Here is a 12,967-nt window from a genome sequence, read left to right as displayed (position 1 = left end):
ACCTGGTCGTAAGCCTTATCCAAATCCAGAAAAGCCCAAAAAACATCCTTACCTTTTCTTATAGCTTTCTCACATATCTGTCTTACCACAAAGACCTGATTACACAACCCCTACCTTTCCTAAAACCACACTGTTCCTCACCAATTACTCCCTCTGTTCCTGTCCTAATCCTCTCAATCAAGACCATCCCATAAGTTTTCCCAACTACACTCAACAAGCTGATCCCTCTGAAACTACTACACTCACACTTGTCCCCCTTTCCCTTGTAAAGCAGAACTATACAGGCACTCCTCCAGTCCTCAAGCACTCTACCCTCTTTTAGCCAAACAATAAATAACCTCACCAGCCAGTCCACCATAACTGTACCTCCTTTCTTCAGACATTCTGCATGGCATCCATCCAACCCAGGTGCCTTACCTGCTCTCATCATCTTAACATCTGCTTTCACTTCATCTTTCCCTATTTCTCCTCCATTTTCTTCACTCGACACTCATTTTCTAAGCGCTTCCCACTGCAACTACTTTTCCCTCCCTATCCTCCTTTACATTAAGCAACTCCTTAAAATACCCTTCCCACCTTCCTCTCACTGCCTTCTCTTCCATTATCATCTCTCCATCTGCACCTTTTACCTTTTCTTCTCTACTTGATTCACCTCCTCTTCCTCTTTTAATTTCTTTCCAAAACATCTTTTTATTACTTTCAAAATTTCTGTCATACTCTTACCCTGCTTAACTTCCCTTCTCTTTACTTTGTACCTCTCATACGATTTCCTTGTCCTAATTTGTAGCCAATCTATGAAAGCTCGCTTCTTCTCTTCTACACCTTTCTTTGCTTCCTCATCCCACAACTCACTACCCTTCCTTCTATTTCCTCCCGTCCTCCTTGTTCCACACACCATCTTTGCACACCTTATGACTCCCTCTTTGAACCATCCCCATTCCTCCTCCACTCCTAGCTCTACTCCATCCTTCACTCCCTCCCACTCCTCTCTCGGCTTGTTCTTGTACTCCTTCTCCTTTTCTTTCTCATTTAAGCAGTTCACTCTAAGTACCTCCCTACCCTCTGCCCTTTTCCTCTTTCTCCACCTATTCTCCACTCTCAATTTACCTTCCACTAGAAAATGATCTGATATTCCCCCACTCTCTCCCCTTAGAACATGTACATCCTTAACTCTTCCTTCCATACTCCTGGTCGCTACTTTATAGTCCATTAATGCTCTATCTACCACCCTTCCATCCACCACCCTCCCCCATGTGTACTTAAGCTTGACTTTCTTCCTAAAGACTGTATTTGCTATCATCAACTCTCTTTTGAATCACATCATCAATTCTCCACATTGATTTTTACCTGGAACTCTACATTAACCAATCACTCCATCAATTGGTTCATTTCCTACCCTAGCATTAAGGTCTCCCAATACAACTACATTGACATTTCTCCCTAATCCCTCTATGAACTCATTTATATATACCCAAAAAGTCTCCGTTTCCTCTAAGTTTTTGTGACTATCATGCCCATACACACTTACAAAAACCCACATCGCCCTTCCCAGCTTCACCTTCTTCCACATCAACCTTGAAGAAACCTTCCACTCCACTATATGCTTACCTGTCTCTTCACTTACTAGTATAGCCACCCTTTTTCTCCCTCATCCCCTCTTCACTCCTGAGAACCTCCCAACTACACTCCCAAACTCACACTTCCTTCCCTTTCAATTTAGTTTCACTCAAAGCCAACACCTCCATCTTTCTTCTCACAAACATACTGCCTATCTCTTCCCTTTTACTCTCATTTGTACCATATCCATGCAAATTAAAAGGCCCAAACCCTAGGATATTGGTTGGAAAACTCCCAAACCCTCTTATGCCTTTACTTTTTTGGGGGCTACAGGTAGCAGGATTCCTAGTCCTAATACACACACCCCCCCCTCCCCCGCCTTCTCCGACTCAAGTGGGAAGACTCGGTGGCAGCATTCTATCCCCCACCACAGGATAGGTGAAAAATGGAAATTAATATTCAGATAAATGGTACAGGACAGTAACAAGGGGTTGGGGGACAGCATAACGGAGGGACAGTTATAATATAATAAAAGTGTCATAATTTGTTTATGAACAGTCTTCCTCTATCACAGACAAAATGATGTGGCTCTGGTCCATAGGGGTGCCCCATATAGACCCTAAAGTATCAACTGCATACTACTTTACCACAATAATATGCAGCCAATACCCCAGATTTCCACGCATTGGTAACACCGTACATTCCATCCTTAATGTTAAATTCTTTTATGAACTTCTGTATTGGGGTGCCTGAATTAATTGAACTTACTAGGTGCCTCATTAACAGGGATTGATACTTACACTTCATTGAATGTAATTTTTTAAACATTTCCAATTTTTTAAGCATTTCCACTAGGGTAGGAAATGAACCAATTGACGGAGTGGTTGGGAAATGTGTAGTTCCAGGAAAGAATCATAGTGGAGAGTTGATGGTGGAGATGTGTCTAGAAAGAGAGTTGATGATAGCAAATACACTCACTATCCGAGTTACGACCTAGATCGGTTCCGACCAACCGGTCGTAAGTCGAAACGGTCGTAACTCGGACCATATACATTCGAGGTGTATACTCAAGGACATATGATGCAGAACGTAAATCCAGCTCAAATGTCTCGTTTGTGGCCTCATTGTAGAACATTCTCAGTGCAAAATATCCAATACTCTTTGATTGTTATACTAAATAATAAATTGATAATAATAAATTAATAGGATAGGGTAAAGAAAGAAAATATATTACACAGGATTCTTATTAGAGACCGAAAATACAAATTAACACAAAGATACAAAATATAAAAATAGAAAATAGGCATGTAAAAAACAAAAAACAAAATTAAAATGCACTTTTTGGTTGCACGTCATCCACACTTTCTTCGTGCGTACGGTCGAGGGAAAGATCAGGCAGTAGGTCTGGTGAGGTACCATGGGGGATCCGTTGGTATCCGCTGGTCGAGGCATAATTAATAAAAAGAGGTTGAAGTAATAAAGGCTTAATAACATTTGAAATAATTCCCTCAAATGTACATGAAAACAAGTACAAGATTCGCTTCTATGCACTGGGCTCAATTGTCGCCTCCCATGCGAAAACGTTTGGTCTCTCTTCATAAGAAAAGAACGATAATCATAGCATAACGTTATTTCATCAAATAAATATTCTATGCATGGAATAGTACAGTGAGATATATTGTCTTATTGAATATAAGATATTATACTTCAGAACTCCAGGAATATCATAGACTTGGGTTAAAGCTATTTGTATCTATGTTCGTACACTACAGCTTTCGACTTTCGACCAATAGAGAACTCAAACCAGAATGAAAAGTACGAATGCAGGACTACTGTAAACCGACTCTCTGTCTTGGCTTTCGGGGAAGTGTGTATCACCGATCTGGCAAAACTGCTCTTTCTGACCATTTCCACCTGCCCTGATTATCGGTGGGAACTGGGAATCTAAATACGGTATAATATCAATGCCAGTAAAATTATGGTATATGGTAGACACTGTATGGTAGATGGTAGACACACACTAAATTATGGTAGAAATACCATAATTATGGCAGACAGCGCAACCTGGGTGAGATGCTGTGCTGCCGTAACTGTCGTACGGGATGCTGGACGCCACATGCAAACGTACAGTAAACCAGTAAACTCATAATATGTGCATGTAGGCATCTGCTGAATGTGGTCGTAAGTACGGGTGGACTAAAGTCGCACAGGTCGTAACTCGGATAGTGAGTGTACAGTGTTTCGGAAGATAGTCAAGCATAAGTATACATGGGAGAGGGTGGTGGATGGAAGGGCAGTAGATAGAGTGTTAATGGACTATGTAGTGGCAGATAGGAGTATAATAGGAAGAGTTAAGGATGTACATGTGCTAATGGGAGAGGGTGGGGGAATATCAGATCATTTTTTGGTGGAAGGTACATTGAGAGTGGAGGATAGATGGAGAAAGAGGAAAAGGACAAAAGGTAGGGAGGTGCTTAGAGTGAACTCTTTAAATGAAAAAGTAAAGGAGAAGGAGTACAAAAAACTGCTGAGAGAGGAGTGGGAGGGAGTGAAGGATAGAGTAGAGCTAGGAGGAATGGGGATGGTTCAAGGAGGGAGTCGCAAAGTGTGCAAAGATGGTGTGTGGAACAAGGACAGGAGGAAACAAGGAAGGGTAGAGAATGGTGGGGTTAGGAAACAAAGAAGGTTGTAGAAGAGAAGACACGAGCTTTCACAGATTGGCCACAAAATGGGACGAGGGAGTCATATGAGAGGTACAGAGAAAAGAAAAGAGAAGTAAAGCACAAGGTAAAGGAGGCAAAAAGGAAAGCAGATGTAAAATGGGGTAAGAGTATGACAGAAAATTTTGAAAGTAATAAAAAGATGTCTTGGAAAGAAATTAAGAGAGGAAGAGGAGGCGAATCAAGTAGAGAAGAAAAGGTAAAAGATGCAGATGGAGAGATGATAATGGAAGAGAAGGCAGTAAGGGGAAGATGGGCAGAATATTTTAGGGAGTTGCTTAATGTGAAGGAGGATAGGGAGGGATAGTTGCAGTGGGAAGTGCTAAGAAAATGACTGATGAGTGAGGAAAATGGAGGAGAAATAAGGAAGGATGAAGTGAAGGGAGTTGTTAAGATGATGAAAGCAGGTAAGGCACCTGGTCTGGATGGATGCCATGCAGAATGTCTAAAAAAAAAGGAGGTACAGTGATTATGGACTGGCTGGTGAGGTTATTTCATGTTTGCTGGAGAGAGGGTAGAGTGCCAGAGGACTGGAGGAGTGCCTGTATAGTTCCACTTTACAAGAGAAAAGTGGACAAGTGTGAGTGTAGTAGTTTCAGAGGGATTAGCTTGTTAAGTAGAGTTGGGAAAGCTTATGGGAGGATTTTGATAGAGAGGATTAGGAGAGGAACAGAGGGAGTAATTGGTGAGGAATAGTGTGGATTTAGGATGGGTAGAGGTTGTGTAGATCAGATCTTTGTGGTAAGACAGATATATGAGAAAGCTATAGGAAAGGGGAAGGATGTTTTTTGGGCTTTAATGGATTTGGAAAAGGCTTACAACAGGGTAAACAGGAAGGCACTGTGGGAGGTTTTGCGGATATAAGGGATAAGAGGAATGCTTCTAGGAGCTGTCAAGAGTTTTTACGAGAGTAGAAGAGCATGTGTCAGGATAAGAAATGGAGAGAGTGAGTGGTTTGAGGTAAAGGTGGGACTTTGTCAGGAATGCGTTATGTCGCCCTGGCTGTTCAACTTGTACATGGATCGGGTAGTGCGAGAGGTAAATGCAAGGGTAGTGGGTCAGGGATTGGAGATGGTTAAAGAAAATGGAGAAAAGTGGGAGGTGAGCCAGCTGTTGTTTGCAGACGACACTACGCTTGTTGCAGGATCGAAGGAGGGATTGAGGAAGTTGGTGACAGAGTTTTGGAGAGTGTGCGAAAGAAGAAAGCTAAAGATAAATGTGGGTAAAAGTGAGGTGATGAGATGTACAAGGGGTGAAAGTGGCAGCAGACTGGAAGTAAGCATTAACCCCTTCCATACGGTGCCGCACACGTAGGCGTCATGGGGAGCGAGTGTATTCGCGAGGCTGCCATATCGGCGTCTTGATTATATTTATTGTAGTCGCCCCTCCATAATGACATTCTTTCTAATTCTTTTGTAATCGCATTTTCTATGGTTATCAAAATTCACGGGTGAAGAGAGAACGATCGATATAAGCTGTGACTATATTTTATGATGCGAGTATTATTACGACACGTCGTACGGCTGGCATTGGCTGCTGCCACCGAGATCTAAGTCCATGACGCCTACGTGTGCGGCACCGTATGGAAGGGGTTAAGGGGGTACGCGACACCTGGAGGTCATTTTCTAAAATATTTAGAGTAAAGAGCTGAAACTTCTCGGGTAAATAGGTATCCATATTGCCTACATTTTAGGTGAAGCAGAATGGTGTATGTACACATGTACACATGTACACATGTACACATGCACGTATACCAGTAGCGACATTTAAAAGTGCACAGCAACATTATTCGTGGACCAATTTGTTTTATTTTTTGGCTATGATTAGTCAGTAGGCACACCTAGGGCCGATCATTGAGTAATTGAACAATTTCCTTTATACTTTTGCATACAGGCATTTCAATTTTAATGTCTGGCAAAAATCGTGAAAAATACAATTTTTTTGCTCTTGTTTCCATTATTACTCCAAACTCTTTCATCCTATTCAAAATATTGGAACGATCGGCCCTAGCAGTTACTAAAAGTAATATTCCCTGTAAGTTTCATCTAAATCTAATGTATATTAGATTTTTTATGATTAAAAAAATGTAGAAAAATATCGAACGGAGATATGGCAACTTGAAATATGAATATATCTGTAACTTACTTATAGTTTCACCAATTTGACTGATTTTTTCATGGCTTAATTCTTATAATAAGTAAGTACAGTAAAAATTATCAACATATTTTAATTATAAGTACTTTAAATATTGAAAAACTAAAGTATAAGTATGTCACAGTAGTGACGACGCACAGACGACAACATCATATAATTTGCTTTTTTGCACCTTTGGCGGTTTCTTCATATGAAACCTCTCTGCTGGGGGTCTTCAGGGTATCTAAATCATTGGAAAGAGGTTTATTTTCCAGTAGTGGGCGCCTTCTCTTTCCTCATCAGATTCCCCTCGCCAATCTATGTTGGTAGGGCACCCCCTCCAGCATCATATGATGTCCCATCTTCTTTCTTCTTCCTGTATAGCCTTGATCTTTTTCCTCTTGCTTTCTTCTTTGGATTTAATCTTCCTCTTTGAATTGTTTAGTCTAATGTTGTCCTTTACCTCTGTCACTGTCACAGAGGTGCAGGTGAGGGCGGTGGTGGAGTGAGAGGTGGTGAGATCTTTAGTCGTCTTTGACTGCTTGCCATCTTTAACTGCTGTTTTTTGTCATTGTGATGTTCTTTTGTTCTTTTTGCTACCCATGATGACTGTACTAAAGAGTAATATGTACTAGCTAAAGTAATAGATTGCAATGAGAGCTCATGAGACATGCGAACTTCCCTTTTCAGAGCTAGCCGGGAACTAACGCTTAGTTTCGCACAAAGTTGGCGAAATATTCTCCCTCCACCTTCCTTCCTTCCCCTCCACAATCGTATTGGCCGTTGATACACTGGGCGAGTGTAAATTCAATCAAATTTCAACGTTATTCGCTGCGCCTGAAGGTCCTAAGTGGCACGCCTCCCTCTAGTGTGGGTTGTGCCTTTAAATCTGTCCTTTTAAACCTCACCCAGGACCTTTAAATTGCGCGCGGCTGGAAAATTATTTGTCGGGATTTATTTCTAAGTGGTATACGAACATTTTGAACACAGTTTTGAAAAATGCCATATCTTGACCAAATTCACCCCCCCAGGTGTCGCGTACCCCCTTAAGGGAGAGCGATTGGAGGAAGTGGATAGTTTTAGATACTTGGGTGCAAATGTGGCGGGAAAAGGTGGAGTGAAGGTGGAGGTAGAATGTAGACTGAGAGAAGCGAGTAAATGCCTTGGTGGATTAAAAAGTGTAATGAGGAATAGACATTTGGGAATGGATGCTAAGAGGAGACTGTATGAAGGAGTGATTGTGCCAACAGCACTGTATGGGGCAGAAACATGGAACATAAGAGAGGAAGAGAGAAGGAGTTTGAATGTGTTTGAGATGAGGTGTCTGAGAAGTATGATGGGGGTTACTAGGCTGGATAGAGTGAGAAATGAAGAGGTGAGGAGGAGAACAGGGGTGGAAAGGGAGTTGGGAGATAGGGTTGATGAAAGAGTATTAGGATGGTTTGGACACATGGAAAGAATGAGTGAAAAAAGACTAGTAAAAGAGGTATGGAAGGCAGATGTGGAGGGAGTGAACATGAGGGGACGTTCTAGGATGAGGTGGATGGATGGGGTGAAGGGGGCTTTGGGAAAGAGTGGAATGTCTGTTGAGGAAGGACGGGAGAGGACAGAAGACGGATGAATGGAAAATGGTTGTATATGGATGATGTTGTGATGCATGAGGTGGAATGGGTGGAGGGATGGGGGGTGAGGTAGTATGTGTGAGCAAAATTTGATGCAGCCCGAAGGGATTTCTCCCCGTCTTCTTTTTTTTATGCATGGGGGGACGGAGAGGGGGGGTTGCCGATTTAATGAAGCGGCCTTGTTGTGGATATGCTGTGGCTTGCGACACTGCCACCCAGGGCAGTGGACAAGGTGCAAGGACGACCCGTCATCCAGGAGGTGCCAAGATGGGAGGGAGGGTGGAGGGGAGTAGAGTGTATTGAGGGATGGAAGGGGTGGGAATGATTTTATGCCTTTTCCTTTTTGGCTACCTCCCTTGTAAGGGGGAAAAAGCCTTGGTATATTTGTGGATGTATGTATTTCCACAATGCATTCAACAACACATGATTATATTTACACCACCTCTTTTTCTTGCTGAATCCACAATGGGGCTATACAGCAGCAAATAAGAGTAGGAATGCCAGTTACCAGGTGCAAGCAAGGTCCAACAGTTGATTCTGGATTACAGCACCATCAAAACTTTAATGCCACTTCCAGAAAACAGTGTCATGCCAACACAGTAAATTTGAAAATGTGCTCCAAAATCCCTACTAGAAATTTGAAGGAACCAGATTTTCAGTGGTCTGGTTTTTGAGTGTCAAGTTTATGTGATGTTTTTTATGTATCTATGTACCAATAGGCTTCTTCCTCCTTATTAGATAGGTAGCCAGCCATACCACTCCCACCCATCACCCATCTCTTCTGGCTTGTTTTGGATGAAGGGTCATCCCTGTCCCTTGCCTTGCCTGGGTCAGGAGCAATACAGCAAGACACAGCAAAGCCAGCAACTTCATTTAAATGGCAACCCTACTTCCTTATTTGCTATGAGAAGATGAAGAGAAGTTCTTTTGGGCCATGTCAATGAATATTCACTCAACCATTATGAGGACAGATGGAGTGGGAAATGAGAAAGTGAAGATGAGAGCAGGGGTGGAAAGGAACCTGGCAGATAGTGTAGATAAGAATAGTGAGATAGTCTGGACACATTGAAAGATTGAATAAAGAAAGAATAGCAAAGAAATGTGGGAAATAAAGGTGGATGGAGTGAACCTACCCTGACAGGGTAAGCCTAGAGAGAGATAATGGATAAGGTGAAGGGGGCATTGTGTTAAAGGGGAATATCAGTTCATCAGGAAAGGGAGAAAGTAAGAAATAGATGCAAGTGGAGAAGGGCTGTCTGTATATGGCACGGGCCAACCCCTCAGGTTTATTCGACCTGTGCCTTCCATACTTTTTTTTTGCTGGTCATTCTTCAGTCTTTCCATATGCCCAAACTATCCCAATATTCTTTCAGCTACCTTAACTGCCAGTTTCCTTTCCACTTCTTAGATTGTTCCTCTTCGATATGAGTCAATTTCTTGTATGCAGCATCAGCTGCCTGATGTACAATGATTTGATGAGGCATCACAATACTTGCATTATAAAATATAAAGTTACAGTTGTATTACTTGTTCTCTTTCATTGTGAATAATAATAACCACAGAAGATATGATCAAGCCAGTTCACAGAATATGGGGATCACTCAGCTACAACTATAAAATAAATATAATCAAGACTCCAGTGCCAGCATCCTCATACTCACTCATGCCACATGACACCCATGTAGGCATCATCATATTGAAGGGCAGTTGGAGTATTATGCCTGTCATAGTCCATTCTTGTTACTCTTATGCAGACTCTTTTGCTACTATTTGTACAAATGCTGTTTCTCTTCCAGCTTTTGTTTTCATATCTCCAACAATGATTAATACATCATGCATTGGTGTCTTCCATAATCTCTTGAAGTTTCTCTTAAAATAATTCATCCATATAAGCCTCATCACTATTGATCTTAAACCAGTGGTATTTAAATTGAATTATAAACAATCATTTACGAGCTGTAATTTCTTTAGAGCTGTCTTTACTTTTTGGGTCATGGAACTGCCTACTGTAGGCCTTATGATCTCATGTAGTCTCCTTCATTCTTATGTTCTTATGTTGTGCCTCCCATCAGTTCTTCCACTGCACAGAATATACACATCAATGGTAAACTTATAATTTTCTGGCCACCTGACCTTTTGTGTTCCCAGGATGTCTACATTGTAGTTTTTCATTTCTTTGATAGCATTCTTCATCTGTCCTGCTCTTACCAAACTTCTGACATTCTATATTCCTACTCTTAAGATTTTTTTCCATTTGTAGATTTGTGCATAAAGTCCAATATTTTATTTCAGGTTGTGGGCATTTGAAAAGTCTGTACTATGAGGCTCATCACTGGTTTGAAAAACTATGTAGGTTTAACAAAGTAGGGAAGTTACCTCAACATCTAATCCACATCAATTTGTCCTGGTTTGGGACCAGCATTCTTAGCATGGCTGGGTTTGCTTAGCCATGTATAAATATATACCCTGTATGTTTGTCAAATTTGCATTCAGGTTCTAGATAGAACTTATTTATTGCAGAATACCAGATGGTCTGAGAGAACTGAGAACACTACTGGAGCAGCACATTGCCAATCAAGGACTTGCAGCAATAGATCGGTGTGGTGATGCAGCTGTCAGTGTATGTATTGTTGATTTTATAATTATTGCAGATAAAAAATATTTATATTGAGATTTGTCAGTTTCTTCCCAGAAACTTTATTGATAGATGAAATGTGTACATGTTACAGGTCACTAGCATTTCAGGTATGTATAATGATTCATGAATTATTCTGAATGAATGAGGAAGCAGGTGGGGCATTGCTATACGTTGAAGTGGAGGCAAATTAACTGAGGCTGTCAGACCTGCATTCTACATACATTCAGAATATTTGACATACATACATATACCAAGGCTTTTTCCCCCTTACAAGGGAGGTAGCCAAAAAGGAAAAGGCATAAAATCATTCCCACCCCTTCCATCTCTCAATACACTCCACACCCCTCCACCCTCCCTCTTATCTTAGCACCACCTGGATGACGGGTCATCCCTGCACCTTGTCCACTGCCCTGGGTCAGAAGCAGTGTCGCAAGACACAGCACATCCACAGCAAGGCCGCTTCATTAAATCAGCGACCCCCCCTCTCCGTCCCCCCATGCATAAAAGGAGAAGACGGGCAGAAATCCCTTCGGGCTGTGTCAAATTTTGCTCACACATACTACCTCATCCCCCATCCCGTCGCCTGTTCCACCTCATGCATCACAACATCATCCATATACAACCATTCTCCATTCACCCCTGTCTTCTGTCCTCTCCCGTCCTTCCTCAACAGACATTCCCCTCTTCCCCAAAGCCCCCTTCACCCCATCCATCCACCTGATCCTAGAACGTCCCCTCATGTTCACTCCCTCCACATCTGCCTTCCATACCTCATTTACTAGTTTTTCTTCACTCTTTCCATGTGTCCAAACCATCCTAATACTCTTTCATCAACCCTATTTCCCAACTTCCTTTCCACCCCTGTTCTCACCTCCTCATTTCTCACTCTATCTAGCCTAGTAACCCCCATCATACTTCTCAGACACCTCATCTCAAACACATTCAAACTCCTCTCTTCCTCTCTTATGTTCCATGTTTCTGCCCCATACAGTGCTGTTGGCACAATCACTCCTTCATACAGTCTCCTCTTAGCATCCATTCCCAAATGTCTATTCCCCATTACACCTTTTAATCCACCAAGGCATTTACTCGCTTCTCTCAATCTACATTCCACCACCTTCACTCCACCTTTTCCTGCGACATCTGCACCCAAGTATCTAAAACTATCCACTTCCTCCAATCGCTCTCCCTTAATGCTCCCTTCCAATCTACTGCCACTTTCACCCCTTGTACATCTCATCACCTTACATTTACCCACATTTATCTTTAGCTTTCTTCTATCACACACTCTCCCAAACTCTGTCACCAACTTCCTCAATCCCTCTTCTGATCCTGCCACAAGTGCAGTGTCGTCCGCAAACAACAGCTGGCTCACCTCCCACTTTTCTCCATTTTCTTTAACCATCTCCAATCCCTGACCCACTACCCTTGCATTTACGTCTCACACTACCCGATCCATGTATAAGTTTAACAGCTAGGGCGACATAACGCATCCCTGACAAAGTCCCACCTTTACCTCGAACCACTCACTCTCTCCATTTCTAATCCTGACACAAGCTATACTACCCTCATAAAAACTCCTGACAGCTCCAAGAAGCTTTCCTTCTATATTGTAAATCTGCAAAACCTCCCACAGTGCCTTTCTGTCTACCCTGTCGTAAGCCTTTTCCAGATCTATATAAGCCCAAAAAACATCCTTCCCCTTTCCTATAGCTTTCTCACATATATGTCTTACCACAAAGATCTGATCTACACAACCTCTACCCATCCTAAATCCACACTATTCCTCACCAATTACTCCCTCTGTTCCTCTCCTAATCCTCTCAATCAAGATCCTCCCAAAAGCCTTCCCAACTACACTTTACAAGCTAAACCCTCTGAAACTACTACATTCACACTTGTCCCCTTTTCCCTTGTAAAGTGGAACTATACAGGCACTCCTCCAGTCCTCCAGCACTCTTCCCTCTCTCCAGCAAACATTAAACAACCTCACCAGCCAGTCCACCATCACTGTACCTCCTTTTTTTTTTTAGACATTCTACATGGCATCCATCCATTCCAGGTGCCTTACCTGCTTTCATCATCTTAACAACTCCCTTCACTTCATCCTTCCTTATTTCTCCTCCATTTTTCTCACATATCACAGTCATTTTCTTAGCATTTCCCACTGCAGCTGTCTTTCCCTCCGTATCCTCCCTCACATTTAGCAACTCCCTAAAATATTCTGCCCATCTTCCCCTTACTGCCTTCTCTTCCATTATCATCTCTCCATCTGCACCTTTTACCTTTTCTTCTCT

General features: G+C 42.1%; 1 protein-coding gene across 2 annotated transcripts in view; it reads left to right on the top strand.

Moving 5' to 3' along the window:
* Window positions 1-12,967, top strand: part of Cul1 (cullin 1) — a 398,967-nt gene that overhangs the window by 249,807 nt on the left and 136,193 nt on the right. For both annotated transcript variants that reach the window (XM_076182129.1, XM_076182130.1), the window contains one exon: window positions 10,553-10,652. In XM_076182129.1, coding sequence (XP_076038244.1) covers window positions 10,553-10,652 — 100 coding nt within the window. The remainder of the gene's footprint in view (window positions 1-10,552; window positions 10,653-12,967) is intronic.

The sequence above is a fragment of the Oratosquilla oratoria genome, unplaced genomic scaffold (genome assembly GCF_046742065.1).
Source record: "Oratosquilla oratoria isolate Oo_2021 unplaced genomic scaffold, ASM4674206v1 SCAFFOLD50, whole genome shotgun sequence".
Classification (NCBI taxonomy): Eukaryota; Metazoa; Arthropoda; class Malacostraca; order Stomatopoda; family Squillidae; genus Oratosquilla; species Oratosquilla oratoria.
This window is presented reverse-complemented; position numbering and strand designations above follow the sequence as displayed.